The following is a 22,707-nucleotide window of genomic DNA, read 5'->3' as shown; positions in this document are numbered from 1 at the left end:
CCACAACGGCCTGGCAACGAGTAGGTTAACCACCTGCCCCATGGGGCGCTGCATATATGATGGAGGTAATGTTCATAACAGATATTTACCATAGAATATATAGGTAAATAATAAATAAACACTACCAGTTGTTCCGACTGACATGCATGTGGTAATAACATATCAAGACAACAACCCACGCAGGTAAATATTAGCTGTAACAATATAAACACAAGGACAACAAATCCCCATAAATATGTATATTGCCATATCAAGGTAGGACCAGAAATGACCCAAAAGGGTAAGTAATAGCAGTGAGCATATAAGTGTATGGAGAGCAACCCCATGCGTTCCGCCATGAGAGTGGCTTCCTCAGGGGTCAAATACCAAGTGCACAATGGAAAGTGTTTATTAATCATCAACATTAACAGAAATAAACACTTGAAATAGATTCTTCTGTGTGTAATGACTCTATATAATATATAGGAATAGATCCCTCTGTGTGTAATGACTCTATAATATATAGGAATAGATCCCTCTGTGTGTAATGACTCTATATAATATATAGGAATAGATCCCTCTGTGTGTAATGACTCTATATAATATATAGGGATAGATCCCTCTGTGTGTAATGACTCTATATAATATATAGGGATAGATCCCTCTGTGTGTAATGACTCTATATAATATATAGCAATAAATCACTCTCTGTGTAAAGACTATATAATATATAGGAATAGATCCCTCTGTGTGTAATGACTCTATATAATATATAGGAATAGATCACTCTGTGTGTAATGACTCTACATAATATATAGGAATAGATCCCTCTGTGTGTAATGACTCTATATAATATATGCGTTTCACTTTTTGTATTGAATTACTGAAATAAATTAACTTTCTGATGATATTCTAATTTATTGAGAAGCACCTGTATATATACTATAACAATAAAGGGATAAATACCCATTTATATATAGATAGTCCTGAAACATGTATAAATCATAAACATATGTAATACAATAAGTACGGTACTTATAAAATCTATTAAGTGGAAAAAAACGCAGATTCAGCTCTGTCCATTACATGTGACCACATATTCACATTTTTAAAAAAAAGTACCAAATAATGCGTGTAGCCGCAAAGATCATTAATGAGAATTTATTATTCACTGGCTTTTATAAGCAACTAGCTGTAGTACCTGGCGTTGCCCGAGATAGTAACTGTCTCTCTGTTTCTCTCTCAGTCTCTGTCTGTCTCCCTCTCTGTCTGTCTCTCTGTCTTTATCTATTTTTCTGTCTCTTTCCTTGTCTGTCTGTCTCTTTCCTTGTCTGTCTGTCTCATTCCTTGTCTGTCTGTCTCTTTCCCTGTCTGTCTGTCTCTTTCCTTGTCTGTCTGTCTGTCTGACTGTCTGTCTGCCTGTCTCTTTCCATGTCTGTCTGTCTCTTTCCTTGTCTATTTGTCTCTTTTCTTGTCTGTCTGTCTCATTCCCTGTCTGTCTCTGTTTGTTTGTCTCTCTATCTCTTTCCTTGTCTCTCTCATCTTTTGACTTGTAATGCTCCATTTGGTCCTGTCTTTGTCATTTATGAAGAGGGGCTTTATATGGGTGATGCCTGGGAGAAAGCTGTGACCAATTTATTTTTATTTTTTATTTATTTTTTACTAGCTGTACTACCCGGCTTCGCCCGGGTTAATAACTGCTGTTAACAAAATAGAATGTATTTACATTCCTGGGATAGAATATATAAATAGAATATATTAACGCCTGGGATAGTAACTGTCTCTCTGTTTTTCTCCCATTCTCTGTCTGTCTCCCCCTCTGTATATATCTCTCTGTCTCTCTCTCTATCTTTGTCTGTCTCTTTCCTTGTCTCTATCTCTCTATCTCTTTGTCTGTCTGTCTCTTTCCCTGTCTGTCTCTGACTGTCTCTGTCTCTTTCTCCGCCTGTCTTAATCTCTTTCCCTGTTTGTCTGTCTATCTATCTCTTTCCTTGTCTGTCTATCTATCTCTGTCACTTTCCCTGTCTGTCTCTTTCCCTCTCTTTCTCTGTCTGTCTCTTTCCCTCTCTTTCCCTGTCTGTCTGTTTCCCTGTGTCTGTCTGTCTCTTTGTCTGTGTCTGTCTCTTTACCTGTCTGTGTTTGTCTATTAACCTGTCTCTCTCTTTCCCTGTCTGTCTCTTTCCCTGTCAGTCTGTCTCTTTGTCTGTGTCTGTCTCTTTGTGTCTGTCTCTTACCCTGTCTATGTCTGTTTCTTACCCTGTCTGTGTCTGCCTCTTTCCCTGTCTGTGTCTGTATCTTTCCCTGGCTGCATTGTGACACGCCAACATTCCATATAAGGGTGTGGCTGCGCATTCTTCTGAAGTTCTGGCTGCACTGTGGCTCCCAGCTCCATTTGCTTTAATGGAGGCAGGTTTTTTGGTGAATAACTGTAAAGAGCGGGGTTAAAATTTCCCCTCAAAACATAGCCTATGACGCTCTTGGGGTCCAGAAGTGTGAGTATGCAAAAGTTTGTGGCTGCGACGGTGCGGATGCCAATCCCGGACATACACACATACACAAACACATACACACACACACACACACATTCAGCTTTATATATTAGATTTCCATTTACTGTCTTAGTCCGGGCTCACTCCACATACTGTATATAACTAGGAGAAAAACAGTCGCAGACTGTAATGGCAAACTAATAAAAAACTAATATAAAAACATTTAGAGGTGTTTGGCATATTAGAATGGCCATTGTAATACCTGCCCAGCAGCCACATCACGGCAACCTCCCTTAGTTATATTATGCATTATGAACAGATACGCACCTGTTCACACTAGTGGAAGTGCTGTCAGTCTTCTCTTTTTTTGTTATACTGTATATATAGAAAGGATTGATGTCCTTTAGACAGGCCTTGTACCCCATCCACCATCTTACCCAATAGCCTCATGTGTTTTTAACTTCCAAGGTTACTCGCTGATCTTTTATGTAGCTTTTTAGGAGCTCAGTCAGATGCAGTATAGAGTAGGACCCAGCAAGGGAGGTTGCCGTGATGTGGCTGCTGGGCAGGTATTACAATGGCCATTCTAATATGCCAGACACCGCTAAATGTTTCTATATCGGTTTTTATTAGTTTGTCATTACAGTGTGTGACTGTTTTTCTCTTAGTTTTTTATATATATATATATATATATATATATATATATATATATATATATATATATACACTGTATATATTTATACATAGCCCTGGTGCAGTTCAGCACTATTCTCTGTTTTCGTGCAATGTCTTTGGGTATACGGTGTGGTACGTGCTGATGTCTGGGAGTATACAACACTGGTACATGTCGATGTCAGGGGGTATATGATGACGGCATGTACCTATGTCCGTGGAGTGTAGAGCAGAGACAATGTGTGTCTTCCTTGTAATGTGTACATACAGATCAATAGTAATATTACATCCGTATTCTGTGTCATCTGCAGCCCAACTACAAGATCATTCAGAAAAAAAAATACTGTGAAAAATGAATGCAAATAAACAAAAACATCGAAAGAACCATTCCCCATATAGCAAAAATTCATGGCTCAAGGTTCCTCCTTCCATTCCGATGATCTGTGGGAAGCCCCATCTATGATATCTGCCCTCATCCCTCCCCGTTCACACTGACCCCAAAAATTTATATTTTCTTACCTGTAGTGTTTGACACCAAATGTGCGGCATAGAAGAGAAGACAAATGCAGAGGGAGACGGTGAGGAGGCGCAGGGCAGTCTTCATGGTGCCCGGGTTGTGTGGTGTGAACAAGGCGAACAGGATACAGCAGTATATTGAGTGGTGATGTCACCAGGATTAATGTTTCACCACATATATGACAGATCACAGGTGCTGCAGATGCTGTCACAATGACGAGGAGATGCCACCAAGCTCAATGTTTTACCCTGCCTTGACTGCCCCCAAGATGTCTACTTCTGGGTCCAAGGGGCCACTCAGGTGCAAGGATGATTCGGAGACATCTCTTCTCTGCTGTGTGACCCATACTGTAATTCTGCTCCTCTCATATACTAAGGAATTCCTGACACCTGCCTGGAGCCCTGCAAACTCTCATTAAGTGACAGGTAAAGAGCCAACACACTCCTATGTAAATAAAAACTCATCGCTGCAGAAAAGGCAAACACAAAAGTCTTTCTATCATGCACCATTTTCAATAGCTCTCTTTGCTGTTAATTACTTGTATACATCCTATGGTTGAAGTTATTTTTCCTTAGCTAATACTTATCAGACATCCCTCTACCACCTTGTCGTGGTTGGTGGGCTCTCATGAATTGGCCAATTTATGTGCTAAGTACCTTCATTATATAAGTATAGTCTATATAGCAGGAAAGCAGGTGATATTCCATATATTGAATGATTGCTGACATATTAGCGCACAAAGAGGCTTCACACATACATGCAGATTACATATGAATACTATATATTACACACATAGAAACATCACATGTATACATTACACTCCTGCACCATATATTATGTGTACGTGTGTGTAATGTAGATGTTTGATGTTTCTGTGTGTGTAATATTTACTATGTGTGTAATGCATGTATATGTGGGATTTTCTGTGTGTAATATATAGCATTTGTGTGTACTGTATACTGTATGTACATATGATATTTCTATGTGAGTAACAAATAGTTTGTGCGCGAAATGTATATATAAGTGTGATGTTTCTATGTGAGTAATAACTAGTATGTTTTTAATGTATACGTGTGATGTTTCTATGTGTGTAATATATTGCATGTGCATTATGTATAAATATGAGGTTTATAAGTGTGTAATATATAGTATGTGTATTATGTATACACATGTGAGGTTTCTATGTGTGTAATATACAGCATGTGCATTATGTATATATGGCGCCCCTGACCTGGTCAGGCACCACTGAGTACTGCACCCATGCTGGGGGCAGTACAACACAGGTAATCCAGAAGGCTGACCGAGGTGGGGTTACACAGGCGCATAGTAATCAGGTCTCCCACATGGACCTTTGAGTGGACCCCTGGGGAACCAAGGAGGGGGCTTGCCTCCATCTCCACTCAAGGGGTGTGGTAGAGAGTCTGGTTGCTAGGTGGTGTAGGCAGGCACAGAGGGGAGGGAGTAGTGAACCAGTCAGTTAGTGCAGCTCAGGGAGAGCAGTCGCAAGAAGCAGACCCTGCAGGCTGTCACGATCCTGACAACGCACGTGCAGTGGCTACTGACAGGGGAGAATGGTCACCTGGTAGTGCCACCTGAAAACCACCCGAGGCTGGAGGCAAGGCGGTGGTTGAGTACGGGGACTGCCAGGGAGGTACCAGGCCCGCACAGGTTACAGGTTCCCAGAGAAGTGGCCTATTCAGTTGGCCTGCTCAACCTGCCGGTGGGGGCACTTCAGACCCTCACCATAACACCACACAGAGTCCGCAGCCGCGTAGCAAAGAGAGGGCCCATAGTTCACCAGAGGCAAGCAGCCGGAGTGACCTGGTCCAGGCTACAAGGAGACGGGCCGAAAAGGGGGAGAACAGCCAGCAGCAACTTCCCTGGGTGACCCCAGCAGCACTTCAAGTCGGGGTCACCACAAAAACACAAGGGCTAGGAAGGCGAGTCGGTAGCCACCCTCACAAGTCAGCCTGAAGGAGCCTGGTTCCCTACTTGGTGCATCACAGCTACGCCCGGGTACTCACCCTGCCACCTGATGTGAGTAAAACCCCTGAAAAACATGCTGATTGTGCGTGTGAGTCATTCTGCGACCTGTGGTTCCACACACTCAAACCGGGCCCTGGGGCCAGTCCCACTCTCGGGGGCCACTCCATCTAACTGCCTCTACCAACAGCCCCAGGCATCCCCTAACCTGCAGTGGTGGTCCCCTGACTGCAATACCGAGCGTGGCGTCACAAAACTCCTAAAGAAGATAACCTACCTGTGACCAGACTGTCCCTCCACGTGGAGTCCCTGAAGGTAATGCAGACCTACGCGGCTCCACATATACATATGAGGTTTATATGTGTTTAATATATAGTATGTGTATTATGTATACATGTGAGGTTTCTGTGTGTGTAATATATAGCATGTGCATTATGTATACATGTGAGGTTTCTATGTGTGTAATATATAACATGTGCATTTTATATATATATATATATATATATATATATATATATATATATTTCAGATGTAGTATATAGGGGTTGTGTGGAGCCCTGGACTAGCCAGGTCATCACAGGCACAACTCACACCCCCCACACACCCCCGGACAGTAACATTAGTCAGACACAAAATCTTTGTTGCCTCCCTCCAGGGTCTGGTGTCCACACCAGGTGGGGCGTAGCCAGGCGGTTGGCCCCACCAACCGAGGAGTTCACAGGCCTGGAGGCGGGAAAGGGAGCAGTTAGGTTGAGGAGGTGAAAGTGGAGAGAACTGCAAGTGTCTGGGTGTGTGGCCCAGGCATGGACAGCAAGGTTGGCAGACGGTGGTGGCCGTCTGCAGGAGTGGTGGATCAAGGCGGAACCGTAGGACCGGGGTCGGGCGGTGGCCCGCCGATACCGAACCGGGGAGCGAAGTGAAGCTAGCACATACAGGCAGGGCCTTCGGACCCCGACCAGGCTTGGAGTCGCCGACAAAGGTCAAATCCGATAGTGACCGGAACCCCTGGGGTTTCCTAACAACCAAAGACCCGTTAGAAGGCAACCGTCCGCACCGTGAGGATATACAGCTACCGCCACCGGCTAGAGATCCAAGGGTCAGCGCCTGCGGGCAAAACGGGCTCCTCCGGCATCCATACACCGGGGAGCGGGCTACTGATGGGAAGCCATCGGAGTCAACACAGTACACATAGGTGCAGGGAAAGACAGCCACCATCACCTGTCCGTGGAGAGACACAGCAGCCGGCTGTGGGACCCGTCCATCCAGCCGTTTGGTTTACCGGAGACTTTGTGACTTTCTGTCTGAGTGAGCACAACAGTGCCATCCGGCACCGCGCCGCGCTGTCCCTGCAACCCTGCACCTCACCAACCCTGCCCCCCCGTCACACCACCGGGCCCCGGGACCACCAACCCCTACCACGGAGGGGGAAAACAACATCCCAGCTGCTCCCTACCATTGCTCCCGGGATCCCCGTCACCAGCAGCGGTGGTGCCCATCTTCACCACAACCCGGACTAAATCCCCAAACAAATCACCCCCTTTTCACTCACGGGCGAGGAGCGCCGCTCGAGTCACCGGATCCGGCCCACCATTCGAGCCACCGAGCAGCAGCAGCGACAACTTGGCGTCACGAACAGGATTCTACCCATCTACTTACCAGTAGAAGTGCGCCTTGCAGTCCCCGCCGGTGGCGTCCGGCCGCATGTAACCGAGGCCATAAAAGCAGGGACGCCAGGACTCTGCAAACCATCCGGTTCCTGAAACATTGCTGCACAGAATGTTCCGTCCGTCCGGCACCGCTGAAACCCCAGAGCCAACGCCCGGAACAGCAGCGTGGGTGGAGGTCCAGACCGCACGAATGTGCAGCCGCCTGCAGGCCCAAGTGGAGTCCTTGCAGGGCTGGGTGGCCGAAATGGCGGAGATGGCGGCGGCCATGCGGAGTTGCGAGGTGGAGACAGAATTGGAGGAGCAGGTAAGCGACCCACGCCCCTGTGTCCAAGCTGGACCGGTCGCTGCGGCTGAGGGGCCCGGTCTGCACCTGCTCGCCCTGCTGCCTCCCCCGCTATCTGTGCTGGTTGCTGCTGCCCCGTCACTAGGCCCGCTACCCTTACCACCGGTGGCGGAGATCCACTCGCCCGCCCTGCAGGGCCCGCCTGCTAGCGTTGTCCGCGGACGACCCATACTGCTACCCTGGAAGATCCAGCGGGAGGTGCCTGTCCGCGAGGAGAAGCCGTCGGCACCGGAAGTGGCTGCTCCCAAGACCGTCCCGGCTCCGGTAGTCTGTCCGATCCAGAAAGAGGCGGAGGCCCAGCTGGTGAGGACCCCTGTGCCTATACCTCAAACCTCAGCTGAGGCTGCGCCAGGTCGCCGCTGTGAGGCAGCACCCCAGGCCATGTCACCGTGGGACCTTCCAAAAAGGGCGCCAGTTGTGGGCAGCGTGAAGGAAGTCCCGCAGGGCCCGACCCGTGCGCGGGGGCATGCAGATGCCCCTTACTGGGACAGGGAGCCGACCCCGCTGGGCCGGGAAATTGCCGAAAGGGAGCGACAAAGGGCCGAAGTGGTGGTCCGCACCATCCGCGAAAAGGACAACCTCCGCCATGCTACATTCTGGGTACGGGGCCCGGTGTATGAAGGACAGGTCCGAAGGTTTGATCCCCACCGGGGGTATGGCTTCATTTATGAGCCGGGCCTGGACGCCGAGGTGTTCGTGGGTCGCCGTGACGTGCATGCCCATTTTTGCCGACGGGCCACCCAGGCAGAGACTTGCTGCCGGGTGACCTTGTGTCCTACACTTGACACTGCAGGGAGAGGGGCTGGTTTGCCCTCGATGTAAAGGTGAGGGAAGGCCGCAGTATCCAGGCAGAGTCCCAGTCCCCTTCCCCACCGAGCCAGCAGGATGTCGAGGTGGAGCAGGTCTACGAGGAAGTCGACCTGAAGTGAAGGCAGCGATCCTCCGTTGCATATAGTTGTCCCCGTTGGGACCCCCAGCACCGTTGTTTATGTGAAAGAATGGAAAATAATCCAACCGAAAAACTAATCTGATTGCCGTCCGAGAAGAACTGTCCCCGATGGGACTGGAGTTGTCCTTGTTCAGTTAACCCCCCTCCATACCCACATGAGAAACTCCTCATGAACATGGCCGAGAACTTGCAGGCCACCCACGAACTGGTGGGTTTGTACATAATGTTGTGGGATGGAAACCCTTGCCGCCTCCGGAGAGGCTGATTTGGAGGATGGGCCTGGAGGAAAGTGATGGCCCAGGCCCGCCACTACCGTAACCAGTGGCGATCCTCCAGGGGTCAGGGGTCCCCCTTGGACGTGGGGTCCCCTGAAGTGACAGTCGAGTGCGAGTTACCGTACTCCTTCCCGCTCGGGCAGCGTGAACCTGGACTGGGGTAAAGGGGTGCTGCCCACTTCTTAGCGGCAGCATCAGGGCCAGGTTGCTTGGGTGGGAGAGCGGAAGACATCCGTCCGTCCATCTGTGATTAAAAATGTTTATATGTGCAACGTTTAAGTGACCTGAAAAGAATGCTTGTGTGAAATGTTTACCGTTTACATGTTATTTATATCTTTTACAGTTTTGGAAAAAAATAAAACCGGCGATGGACGGGCAGCCTGTGGACGGTCTGCATTTTACCAAGGGGGAAAGTGGCGCCCTGGACTAGCCAGGTCGTCACAGGCACAATTCACACACCCCCCCACCCCCCCGGACAGTAACATTAGTCAGACACAAAATCCTTGTTGCCTCCCTCTAGGGTCTGGTGTCCACAGCAGGTGGGGCGGAGCCAGGCGGTTGGCCCCGCCCACCGAGGAGTTCACAGGCCTGGAGGTGGGAAAAGGAGCAGTTAGGTTGAGGAGGTGAAAGTGGAGAGAACTGCAAGTGTCTGGGTGTGTGGCCCAGGCACGGACAGCAAGGTTGGCAGACGGTGGTGGCCGTCTGCAGGAGTGGTGGATCAACGCGGAACCGTAGGACCGGGGTGGGGCGGTGGCCCGCCGGTACCGAACCGGGGAGCGAAGTGAAGCTAGCACATACAGGCAGGGCCTTCGGACCCCGACCAGGCTTGGAGTCGCCGACAAAGGTCAAATCTGATCGTGACCGGAACCCTAGGGGTTTCCTAACAACCAAAGACCCGTTAGAAGGCAACCGTCCGCACCGTGAGGATATACAGCTACCGCCACCGGCTAGAGATCCAAGGGCCAGCACCTGCGGGCAAAACGGGCTCCTCCGGCATCCATACACCGAGGAGTGGGCTACCGTTGGGAAGCCATCGGAATCAACACAGTACACATAGGTGCAGGGAAAGACAGCCACCTTCACCTGTCCGTGGAGAGACACAGCAGCCGGCTGTGGAACCCGTCCATCCAGCAGTTTGGTTTACCGGAGACTTTGTGACTTTCTGTCTGAGTGAGTACAACAGTGCCATCCGGCACCACGCCGCGCTGTCCCTGCAACCCTGCACCTCACCAACCCTGCCTCCCCGTCACACCACCGGGCCCCGGGACCACCAACTCCTACCCACGGAGGGGGAAAACAACATCCCAGCTGCTCCCTACCATCGCTCCCGGGATCCCCGTCACCAGCAGCGGTGGTGCCCATCTTCACCACAACCCATGGGTGGCGTCATGGATTAAATCCCCAAACAAACCACCCCCTTTTCACTCACGGGCGAGGAGCGCCGCTCGAGTCCCCGGATCCGGCCCACCACTCGAGCCACCGAGCAGCAGCAGCAGCGCCGGACCCGAGCGTTAGCGAGCGCAGCGCCCTGCCGCCCGCGACAGTTGTAGTGATGGATACTGCAGGTCTAGTGATGTATATTGCAGATGTAGTATATAGGGGGTGTAGTGATGTAGTATATTACAGGTGTAGTATATGGGGAGTTGTAGAGATGTAGTATATTACAAGTGTAGTGTATGGGGATTTCGTGAGATATATATATACCATATTTTTTGGAATATAAGATACACTTTTCCTCCCAAATATTTGGGAGGAAAATGAGGGGTGCATCTTAAAATCTGAATGTAGCTTACCGGGAGGTGGACAATGGGCGCTGTGCTGGCTGCGGTTGGGGGTGTGTGGAGCAAGGCGGTATGGAGTGGCGCTGTGCTGGCTCCAGCGGGTGAGATGCTCTGTCGGCGGTGCGGGGCTGTGCTGGCTGTGTGACGCCCTGGAACCCAGGGGTCACAGGTAATTACATCTACCACATACACACACACCCCCATCCCCTGTGAGGTCACACACGTCACCCGAAAGGGAGACCTGATGCCTCCCTCAGGGCAAGTAGGGCACACCAGGTGGCCGGAGTCAGGCGGAAAGGCAAGCCCACCGAGGAGACTACTGTCCTGAGGCAGGAAACACAAAAGGTCAGTTGTTTGGAAGAGTTCTACAGTTGACAGTGAGTGGGAGTAGAGCAGCTGTCAGGGACCCGGGTAGGAGCCTGGGCCCCTTGGAAACGTCAGGCAGGCAGAAGGTGGTGGCTGTCTGCAGGAGTACCGGTACAGCGACCGGCGGAACCGTAGAGACCGGGCCTGGGTTGGAGCCCGCCGGTCCTGAACCGGGGAGTCAACCGTGTACCGGAGCACCAGGTACTCAGACCCCGTCCTAGCTTAGAAGCCACTGAGTATAGGCAAATTGACTGATTGCTGGCTGGACCTCATGGGTTCATCCACACCCAAAGTCCAGAAAGAAGGTAAAAGCCCACCGAGACCGGGTGAGCGCCACCGCCATGGGCCAAACACCCGACGGGCCAGCGCCTGCGGGCAACCGAGGGCTCCTCCGGCAGCTCAACGCCGGGAAGCAGGCTACCACTGCTCAGGCAGGGGAGCCGAAACACAACAACCAGAGGTGCACGGGAAAAGAGGGCCAACATCAACCCCACAGGAGACATCAGCAGCCGGCCGCGGGAACCGACCACATCCGAACTTTGGTTTACTCAGTGACTGAGTGTGAATCAATCGTGAGTACACCAGTGCCATCGAGGCACGGCACCCTGCACCCCGACAACATCAGAGCTCCAGTCCCCCATCGGGGCCCCGGGACACACCGCCCCTACCCACGGAGGGGCTAACATCTGGGCTGCGGCCGCAACACCGATCCCAGATGAGCCCGCCTTCACTCCAGCCGCAGCGCGGCCCTCCCCGGCTGCGCGTCTTGTCCCGTCACCACCACCACCACCCCACTGCCTCTCCCCTTAACAGAGCGACGTGGCCCCGGGTCCGGAGGTGCTCGTGCCACCGACAACCTGAGCCCGGACCTCGAGCGGCTCAGCCCGAGCAAGCGGAGAAGCAGGCCGGGCCCCTCTCAGGGCGGTACAGCTGTGGTGGGTGAGATGCTCTGTTGGTGGTGCAGGGCTATGCTGGCTCCGTTGGGTTGATGTTCTGTCGGCGGGGCTGTGCTGGCTGCGGTAGGGGCTGTGTGGAGCAGGGTGCTGCAGCATGTAATGTGCCCTGTCGGCGGTGGGAAGCTGGGCAGTGCGGCAGGTGAGATGCCCTTTTGGCGGTGTGGTCTTCAAATAATGCCGCCAGGAATCGGCACGTGCGCAGATGAGATCTTGGATTCGCATTGAGCCAAGAGCTCAATCTGCACAGGTGCCGATTCCGGGGGGCATTTCTTTGAAGCCGATACCACCAGTATCTGGGACAGCAGCCGCACCACCCTTCTTCACACAGCCAGGACAGCCTCCACAGCCAGCACAGCCGGCCACGCAGCAGCCACCACAGCCGGTCACACAGCAGCCAGCACAGCCGGCCACACAGTAGCCAGCACAGCTGGCCCCACAGCAGCCACCACAACCGGCCATGCAGCAGCCAGCATTGCCCTACTCCACCAGCACTGCCCCTGCCTCCTGTGACCCCAATCCACCACCGCTGCCGGCGCCCTACAGTAAGACACCACTGGAGTATAAGACGGACCCCATTTTTTTTGTGTTTTTTTTACCTTTTTTATCTCTAAATTTGGGGCGCGTCTTATAATCCGGTGTGTCCTAGATACCGTATTTTTAATTTTCTATCTATCTATATATAGCACATGCTATATATTATACAAGGGGCAGACACTGATAGCTTGGGACCCCTGTGCAAGAAATTGTGCCTGGGTTGTATGGCGACAAAGCTGAAATATATATATATATATATATATATATATATATATATATATATATATATATATATATATATATATCTCTTCAGCTTTGTCGCCATACAACCCAGGCACAATTTCTTGCACAGGGGTCCCAAGCTATCAGTGTCTGCCCCTGGTATGATATATAGCATGTGCATTATGTATACATGTGAGGTTTATATGTGTGTAATATATAGCATGTGTATTATGTATTCGTGTGAGGTTTATATGTGTTGAATATATACATGTGATTATATACATGTGATTTTTATACAGTGACAAGCAAAAGGGTAACAGGGATGATCGACTACTTCGATTATTCGGCTTCGCGAATATTTTCCGAATCTCTCGCCGCTATTCGACTATTCGATGCGCAATGTAAGTCTATGGGAAGCCCGAATAGTTCTGAATAGTTGTTATTCGGGTTTCCCATAGACTCACATTGCGCATCGAATATTCGCGAATAGTGGAATAGCAGCGAGGTATTTGGAAAATATTCGCGAAGCCGAATAATCGAAGTATTCGGTCATACCTAGTAACAATGTTTTGCACTTTTGACTTTCAGGCTCCATATCTCTCCACACACTGTCGCATCGAATGTGAGACTACCTTCATTTTATAAGAACAGACATTGGAAGGAATGCACAGCGCTTCAAAAAGGAATACTTTTAAAAATGTAAAATAAGTCAATCAATTAATTAATTAAGTGCGGGTGCAGAAATGCCTACCAAATCACAGAAATACAACACAAGATAGCGTAAGGCAAAAAAAAGCACTCATCTCACAAATATACAAAATTTATTGTGTAACATTAAAATAACCTAAAACCAGCGTAGAAGAACCATCATGCACAGCAATAATCATCCAGTACATCAACAAGTAAATACATAAGAATAAAGTGTCACTGCAAATATATATATATATATATATATATATATATATATATATATATATATATATATATGTATATATATAATGTCAATAGAATGCAGGAAGCATAAATATATGAACCACGGGGAACAAAACCTACGTAGTTCTATATGAAAGATCAGATGAGGACGTTATGGCTGCCTATTAATGCTGTGCTAATCATTCACCTGTGCACGTCAGGCGTTACCTCAAGACCTGAACTAACAGAGTAGATGCAGACCAGGATTAACCTCTTCACTGCTGCTCCCAAGTGCAAAAGGCACATGCTAGGAGGAATATAGCTCCCATCAATCACCATACCCTTAACTGCATCACAGTGCATACAGGACCAACCACCAGGATTTTCCTATATAACCTAAAGCCAGTGCTAAACTGGCGCTATCATGCTGATTCTATACATACCGTTAGTTGTGAGATCAGATGTATACTTTTTGAAATACAGACAAGTAAAGTTTGTGAAATGCACTGTTATTTGATTGATAGCAGCTACAGAATATCTAATAGGTGGGTCGGGTTTTGCTAATTATTCCCACCCCTGTTTGCCTATCTGTCCTTCCTCCCCCTGTTTCTGTTATTACAGGGGGAGGAAGGACAGGTGGAGGCAGGCCAGGCAGCAGACAATGGTGGGAATAACTAGCAAAACCCGACCCACCTATTAGATATTCTGTAGCTGCAATGGAAAGAGCAGATGGGGTACCGCACTGCCGTGTTACTTGGTCCGGAGCTGCAATTGGAAGGAGGGACGGATAATCCACAGAGGCTCTATGTCACGGAAGTCAGGCCAGAGAAAATCCACAATGGGACGTAGCACACACTGACACTTAAAATCCTTGCTTTATTTACGATGCAGAAACACACGGGTCTGGTGACCAGATGCTGGCACTCAGGGGGACAACAGCCGTTTTGCGCAGTCGCGTTTCTACAGGTCCTTGCTTCTCCGTTGTGGATATTCTGTAGCTGCTATCAATCAAATAACAGTCCATTTCCCAAATTTTACTTGTCTGTATTTCAGAAAGTATACATCCGATGTCACAACTAAAGGTATGTTTAGAATCAGCATGATAGTGCCAGTATAGCACTGGCTTTAGTTTATAGAGGAAAATCCTGGTGGTTTTTCATCTTTAAGTGGGATTAGGTCTGGGAACTGTGGGGGTTAATACAGCTCCAGCAGCCACTGGGTGTGGCATGTGTGCAGGAGTGCCTGAGACTTCCAGAGGCCAGAGGGATATTTTCCAGCATACACCTGATTTCTGCCTCCTTGGTTCCCCAGTGAGGAGGCAGAGCTTGTGGGAGGCTATAATGGAGTCTCGTGCTCCTGCCCCTAGTCCACACCAGAGGGGCAGGGAGGAGAAGGTGGCAGTAACTGTACCAGGGAGGAGGCCAGATGATTCACCAGGGCAACGAGAACTGTATCCCCAGGTCCGCTATCAAATAAGGGGACAATGGCCACCCCTGGAATAACAAGGAAAGCCAACAGTGTACAGCTGGAAAAATGTTGGGGGTCATGGACCCCAGGGTCACTGAGGACACCTACACCACATGTTTAAAGAGTACGAGCAGACCTGGGAGAAAATAGCTTTGGAGGGCCAGGTTCCAGCGGCGTGGCCACACCAATAGCAAGGGTCGTGTGGACTTGGCGGCAAGAGTACAGAGCTTGAAAGAAGAGTTGGGGTGGTGGTGGCACTCCAAAAGGAGATATCCTAAGAAACGCAAATCCCTTCATGGAGAACTTTAAGGATGACCGCCGTTTTGTGGCCATACTGGGGTTAATCCAGGACAGTGGGGTGCGGGCTGCTGTCCCATCCAGTGGTGTCACTTAGTCCAGGAGTGTTGTGGTAACCCACAGGGTTTCATGAAGAAATGATAGAGAGCAAAATAGTATCTAAACCAAAAACATGCAAAATGATATTGGTATGCAAAAAAAAGAGAAAAGCTAGCATGTACACCATTTGGTATCACCATATAAAATCAATAATTTTATTTCAAAACTTCAGACATTGGACTCACAGATAAAAACATTTAAAACATGAAATTTCCAATGAGCGAGCTACTGTAGGGAACAAAACGCCCCGTCCACAACTCAAGTTGACATCAGCAATGACATCAGCGGGCTTACACCCATGGGTGCTGCAGTAGTCCCTATGCAGCCCTCAGCCTAGCGGGAATGAAAATGGGTGGAGCAACATGACGGTAGCGGCAGCAATAGAGGTCAGCCAAGTAGGCTACTTTCACACATCCGGCTTGAGCTCTGCGGCTCAATCCGGCTATGCAAGCTATGCAACGGATGCGGTGAAAACACCGCATCCTTTGCATAAGTTTTTTACATGCGGCCAGTCCGGTTTTTGCCGCTTGCGGCATGCTACTGAGCATGCGCAGTGGCAAAAACAGCATGCGGCGGCCGGATGCGGTTATTGCCGCATCCGGCCGCCATAGGCATGCATTGAAAAATGCGCCGCATCGGCCGAATGCGGCGCGATGCGGTTTTTTTTGCCGCACGAAAAAACGTGCCAGGCAACCTTCCATCCGGCCGCCGCATCGGCTAAATCTGCCGCATGCGGCAAAAACCGGATGGAACGCAAGGCCATGCGGCACAATGCGGCACTAATTAAAGTCTATGCAGGAAAATCGCAACCGGCAGCAAAAAAAACCGGTTGCGATTTTCCTGCAAAGTGCCGGATTGTGCCGCAGAGCAAAAACCGCAGGTGTGAAAGTAGCCGTAGAGGAGTGGATACCATCATACACAGTGACAATCCTGGATGTGCACAGACAGTAGCCCTGCCAGCCAGACTAAATCTGATGTTGACTGAAGTGATTGCAGGATCGGTGACAGTGGGGAAGAAGGGCAGCAGGAAAGCAGCGGATACAAGGGTGTACTGATGGCAATCAAGAACTTGGAGTCACCGATGGATCTCAGCCGCTTCCGTTAGAGGATAAAGTGCCGGAGGGGGAGGACAAGAAAAAAGCCAAGATGATGAAGTTCAGTTCGGCACAAGAGGTGGCAAGCTACAAGTATGGTAGTATGACTGTGCATGCTGGGGCTGACGCCTTTCCTGTGAGCCCCGTTGGGCAGGGGCGCTCAGGCTCTGCAGTGAGCTCTGGGCATGGGTCAGGTGGTGAGAGTAAAAAGAAAGGTGATGGTGGAACTGTGGTCCCTGCAGCTAGTGGCAGGAATGGAAAGGTGGTAACATTGGCAGTTGCGCCAAACATAGGGATCCAGGTGGAGTTCCCATCGCTCCCTTGTGCATCTAGGCCAGTGGCCACTGGGGATGCAGGTAAAAGGGTGGGGGGACACGCTACTGCAGTAGGGGGGCAGCATTCACCGAGTGGAGGTATGGTATTAGGGGCCAACAGGAACCCTGCTGCAACAGGGGGGGGCAGAGTATCAGGCCCACTATGATAATTGGTGTAGCTGCTGGGGCTGAGGAGATGGGTTCTGCTGCTATGCCAGGATAGATAATTGCAATCTGCCCATCCTAAATCATGGTGCAAAAATTCAACAATGAAAAGTGTTACCAGATGTAAAAAGCAACCTACACCAAAGGGCACCACACCCCACCATTGTTAATTAAAAAAGAAGGAGCAGGTGGAGATAATAGGTGTGCAATTAAGTTTTTTATTAAGAATTTATTACATTACTTCATCTGATAAACAGTAATATGTAATTAAACAAAAGGAAACAAAGTGACTAATTGCAAAACATCTGTGACAGATAAACGGAACCGGTTTGGTATCTCAGTAGCTGGAAAAGGATCACTGAATGGCTCCTAAGAAAGTGCCTAGCATAGTGCAATATTTGGCAAAGAAATAGCCAGTGATGCTTATCATACAACATGTAATGATCACATGTGCAGAATAGAACCGCCTATCCCAACGCACGTTTCATGAGAAGACCCTTCTTCTTCTTGGAGGAGTGTGTATGAAATGACAATCCAACAGGACCTTTTAAGGACCTGTCAACCGGTCACATAACTTCATGATTCCTGGGATCGACATTGTACATGGGGGATCCATGGTGGCAATTTGAAAAAAACTTTAGCACAGAAAGAAACGAGGTAGATATACAAACTTGGCACCTTGGTACTGTGTGGACTAAATGAATCCATCAGCTACGCCCAATTTCTATAAAATTCATCCATATAGTTTTTACATTTAATCATTTATATTAATTTTTATTTTTTATTTCTTATTTTTCGCAGTTTCTTTATTTTCACTTTTTCTCCACTATTTTTTCTACTTGATGGACGACATGCCAATCTTCTGAACATCAGACCTGCTGTTGAGAAACCCTTTGTTACGTCATTAGGACCATTTATACAGTATATGTTGACATGTGCCCTTATACAACTATGATGTACCATTATAATGTATACATTATTAGTAAAAATAATTTGATGCTTATATATACTGCCAGACCGTGTGTATGACCCCAAACCATTCCTCGCCCTCACCCCTCGCAAAAAGACACCACATAATGTACTTTGGATTGATATTGGTCACAGCTTTACTTAAAACCTATTGAGTGTAGCGGGGTGGGGGTCCCCCAGGACGACAAAGAGGCAGTGACCCAAAAAGTCCAATCAACATCAGTTTATTTACCGCTGCTGCACAGGAATATACGTTTTTCTGGATACATCCAGGCTATACAGTCCATAGGTTACCACGTCACACAGGTACCCGCTGCCGTAGAAGTCGGTCTTACTGTACCCCGTACTGCTTTTCAGGGAGCCCCACAGACCTGTGTTATCACACCACACGGGTCTGAACTCCTCTCAGCTTCTTGCTCTGCAGCTTACCAAAGCAGCTCTGCCCCACCCAGGCCTTTGCAAAGAGCTTTTAAACGAGAACTGTGGCCATGAGCCACCTGCATAACCCGGCCTGGAGGTTACTGGACTGACCACTATGTAGGGCTCTAATATGTTTCTATACGCATTCTGGGAGATACGTACCGTCCGTCACCTATCAATAGACCCACTATCTCACATGAGAAACACACTTATAGACAAACAACCAGATCTCCATGATCTCAAAGGATAACAATGTTCAAAAGGATGGCATGGAACTCCGCTCTCCCACCATTTTCCATTTTTTTTAACGCCAAGAAGGAGGCTGGCACTCAATCTCGGCTCCGACCCCCACCAAACAGAAAAGAGCCTGTTCCAGGCTGTTCTGGATTCCCCAAAGAAAAATGTCAAGGCCAATACCCGTAAGGTGAACTCCATCATTTAAGATCAACCTTCTGTTATTGCTTTCCAACTGTCTGTGTATTAGGGGGGTTTTACACGTTGCAACATCGCTTCCGAAATATCGTCGGGGTCATGTCGTTAGTGACGCACATCCGGTGCCGGTAGCGACATCGCAACATGTAAATCCTAGGTGCGACGATAAACGATCACAAAAGCGTCGAAAATCGTTGATCTGTGTAGCGTCGTTCATTTCCATAATGTCGGGTCGACTGCAGGTACAATGTTGTTTGTCGTTCCTGCAGCTCCCCACATCGCTGTGTGTAAACCCGCAGGAGCGACAAACATCTCCTTACCTGCGTCCCGACGGCAATGCGGAAGGGAGAAGGTGGGCGGGATGTTATGTCCCGCTCATCTCCGCCCCTCCGCTTCTATTGGCTGGCCAATTAGTGACATCGCGGTGACGTCGCTGTGGCGCCGAATGCACCTTCCCCTTGAAGGAGGGATAGTCCGGCAGTCACAGCGACGTCGCCGAGCAGGTATGTGTGTGTGAAGCTGCCGTAGCGATAATGTTCACTATGGCAGCAATCACCATATATCGCATGTGCGACGGGGGCGGGTGCTATCGTGCTCAGCATTGCTAGCCGATGCTAGCGATGTCGCAACGTGTAAAGTACGCCTAACCATCACGCCCCAGCTGTACCATATGAACCTGGCCATGTGAGTATTAAATGTCCTCCGGGTGCCTTCAATCACTATTCCATCTCTCGAGCCTTGCCAAACCACCCCAGTATGATCTTCGACCAGACTAGGCACAACTCAGAGAAAAAACAAAAAAAAGACGGTCTACATCAGAGCGCGTAAGAGTGAGCAGCTCAGCAAGCCTGAGATTGCACATATCATTACCCCCTGTGTGTATAAATATAACGGCAACGGATGAAGATTGGATATTGATATTAACAACTTCTGGAAGAACTTGTGACCACTTCAGACCCCTGATGCCCTTCAAAAAAACTTCCATGTTACTGAAGCCAAGATTCTGACCTCTTGGGCAATCACTAATCCTCTGGGCAGCCCCTAAAACACGAATTTCTGATGATCTAGATATAATTATTAATTTACCTCTTAACTTCTTTAGGACCGCCGACGGTATACATACGTCAGTGCTTGCTGGGCTCTGTGCAGTGCCGACGTATTTCAACGGGCAGTGGTTTTGTAGCGATCGTGACCGCATCATATCTGGAGATGCCAGGATTCCGGTGCAGGACGCTAGCTGCAAATCCTGACCTCACCAGGATCTGATTGGTTCAGGTCCTGGTGACATCAGTGCCATGCTAACCAATGAGAACAATCGCTGGGAAAGTTTGTTGTAGTTACAAACTTTCCCGGGCAATCTGCAGGTATAAAACAGAGTACAGCATTGTATGGTATGGAATTAAGTATAGTATAGTATAGTATAGAATATAGTATAGTATAGAATAGAATACAGTGTAGTATATTATACAATTAAGTATAGTATACAATAAAGTACAGTATAAAATAAAGTATAGTTTAGTATAGTATAGAATACAGTATAGTATAGAATTAAGTACAGTGGAATCTTGGTTTAAGAGTAACTTGGTTTGAGAGCGTTTTGCAAGACAAGCAAAGCTTTTTACAAATTTGTAATTTGGTTTAAGAGCAATGATTTGCAAGAAGAGCAAATGCTCACCGTGCACACTTCTGGTTCTGTCCTTTCACCACGCTCTGACCCGCTCTGGAGGTAACTTTCCGTACATATGTACTGTATACTGTATACAGGAAACCGTTGTACAGTACAGTACATACCATGGGCGTACCCAGTGAGGGGCAGGGGGGGCAGCTGCCCCCCCCCCTAGAAGCAGGGGCACGGTGTAGTGGGCCAGTGCCTGTAGTGGGCCGCTGTATCTACAGCCACCGGCGCGCTGCTCAGCACTGTATGCCGGGCACACTAGCTGCAGCAGGAGGCAGCGCGCTGTGCTGTGTGCCCGGCATGCACACAGTGCAGAGGACCGCACTGGTGACTGCAGCTTCCTCCTTCTTCCTATTCAAATGTATTTGCGTCTTTCAGACGTAAATGTGACGCCCTGGACCCCCAGGGGTCACAGAATAACATCACATACACACACCCCCTCCCCTGGTCAGGAACACCAGTCAAACAAAACCCTTGTTGCCTCCCTCCAAGGTCTGATGTCCACACCAGGTGGGGCGGAGCCAGGCGGTTGACCCCACCCACCGTGGAGTTCACAGGCCTGGAGGCGGGAAAAGTAGGCAGTCAAGTTCAGGAGTTGAAGTGGAGAGGTGGTAGTGAGAGGAGAAAAGACTGTGTGTGTCTGGGTCGGAGCCCAGGCACGATCAGCAAGGTCGGCAGATGGTGGTGGCCGTCTGCAGAAGTTGGTGGAGGTCAGCGGAACCGTAGGACTGGGTCGGGTGGTGGCCCGCCGGTACCGAACCGGGGAGCAGATTGAAGCCAAGCACCAAGGCAGGGTACTCAGACCCCGACTAGGCTAGGAGCCGCCGTAAAGGTCAAATTCTCTGATTGCGGTCTGGACCTCAGGGGTTCATTCCCAACCAAGTCCCGTCAGAAGGCAACAGCCCAACCCGTCCGGATAAGAGACACCGCCAACGGCTAGAGATCCAAGGGCCAGCGCCTGCAGGCAAAACGGGCTCTCCCGACACGTACAAGCCGGGGAGCGGACTACCCGTGGGAATCCATAGGAGTCAAACACACATAGGTGCAGGAAACGACAGCCACCATCAACCCGTCCGAGGAGAGCGAAAACACCGCAGCCGACGGTGGGCCCCGTCCATCCAGCCGTTTGGTTTACCAGAGACTCTGTCCTTGTCTACCTGAGTGAGTACACCAGTGCCATCCGGCATCGCGCTGCACCGCAAGGTTGCACACGCGCCCACGCTGCCTCCGCGCATCGGCCCCTGCACCTATACCTACTCCCTACTCCCCAGCCGGGGCCCCGGGACCAACAGCCCCTACCCACGGAGGGGTCAACACCTTAGCTGCTCTCCGCCATCGCTCCCGTGATCCCCCGTCACCAGCAGCGGTGGTGCCCACCATCACCACAACCCGTGGGTGGCGTCACAACCAACATCCTACCACAAACCTTCCCTCCTTTTCACTCGTGGGCGAGGAGGCGCTGCTTGAGCCCTCAGGTCTGGCCCCGTGCTTGAGCCACTGAGGAGCAGAAGCACCGGACCCGAGCGCCAGCGATTCCCAGGCGAGCGGCGTTCCCAATCCCTCCGCCCGCGACATAAATACATTTGAACAGTGCGTCAGGTCGGGGCCCCGCCCCTGACATGCAGCAACGTGATGAGATCAGCACATCGCTGACGTCATCACAGTGCTGCGGGCGCCGGGACACAGGAGACATCAGGATCAGGAAGCGGTAAGCGCTCCATGGAGGAGCCGAAGAGACAGGTGTAATTAATGGAGATGTGTGGGGAGGGGCTGAGGACACAAAACGGGGAACATTTGTGAAGGAGACACAGCTTTGTGACAGGCAGAGGAGGAGCACTGTATTCCGAGGGAGGGGGGAAGGCAGGAGTGTGTAGTGATGGGGTAGTGTAATTTGTGTCTGCAGGGGGTGATGGGGGGTGCAATGTATTATGTCTGGGGAGGGGGTAATGGAGGGTGCATTGTATTGTGTGGGGGGGAGGGGTAATGGAGGGTGCACTGTATTGTGTGTGTGTGTGGGGGAGGGAGGGGTAATGGGGGGTACATTGTAGTGTGTGTGTGTGTAGGGGGTGATGGGGGGGTGCATGTGTGTGTGTGTGTGTAGGGGGTGATGGGAGGGTGCATTATGTGTGT

The 22,707-nt window shown here is 49.8% G+C and overlaps 1 protein-coding gene across 2 annotated transcripts in view; it reads right to left on the bottom strand.

The window, feature by feature from the left end:
* LOC142249813 (galactosylgalactosylxylosylprotein 3-beta-glucuronosyltransferase 1-like) overlaps nt 1–22,707 on the bottom strand; it is a 187,232-nt gene that overhangs the window by 151,955 nt on the left and 12,570 nt on the right. Inside the window, exon 1 of one of the 2 annotated variants that reach the window (XM_075321711.1) lies at nt 3,660–4,031. The exons of the other annotated variant lie outside the window; for it this stretch is intronic. Coding sequence (XP_075177826.1) covers nt 3,660–3,744 — 85 coding nt within the window. The 5' untranslated portion in view covers nt 3,745–4,031. Of the gene's footprint in view, nt 1–3,659; nt 4,032–22,707 lie in introns of those variants that run through there. 2 annotated transcript variants of the gene reach the window in all.

Source organism: Anomaloglossus baeobatrachus, chromosome 8, assembly GCF_048569485.1.
Source record: "Anomaloglossus baeobatrachus isolate aAnoBae1 chromosome 8, aAnoBae1.hap1, whole genome shotgun sequence".
Lineage (NCBI taxonomy): Eukaryota > Metazoa > Chordata > Amphibia > Anura > Aromobatidae > Anomaloglossus > Anomaloglossus baeobatrachus.
This window is presented reverse-complemented; position numbering and strand designations above follow the sequence as displayed.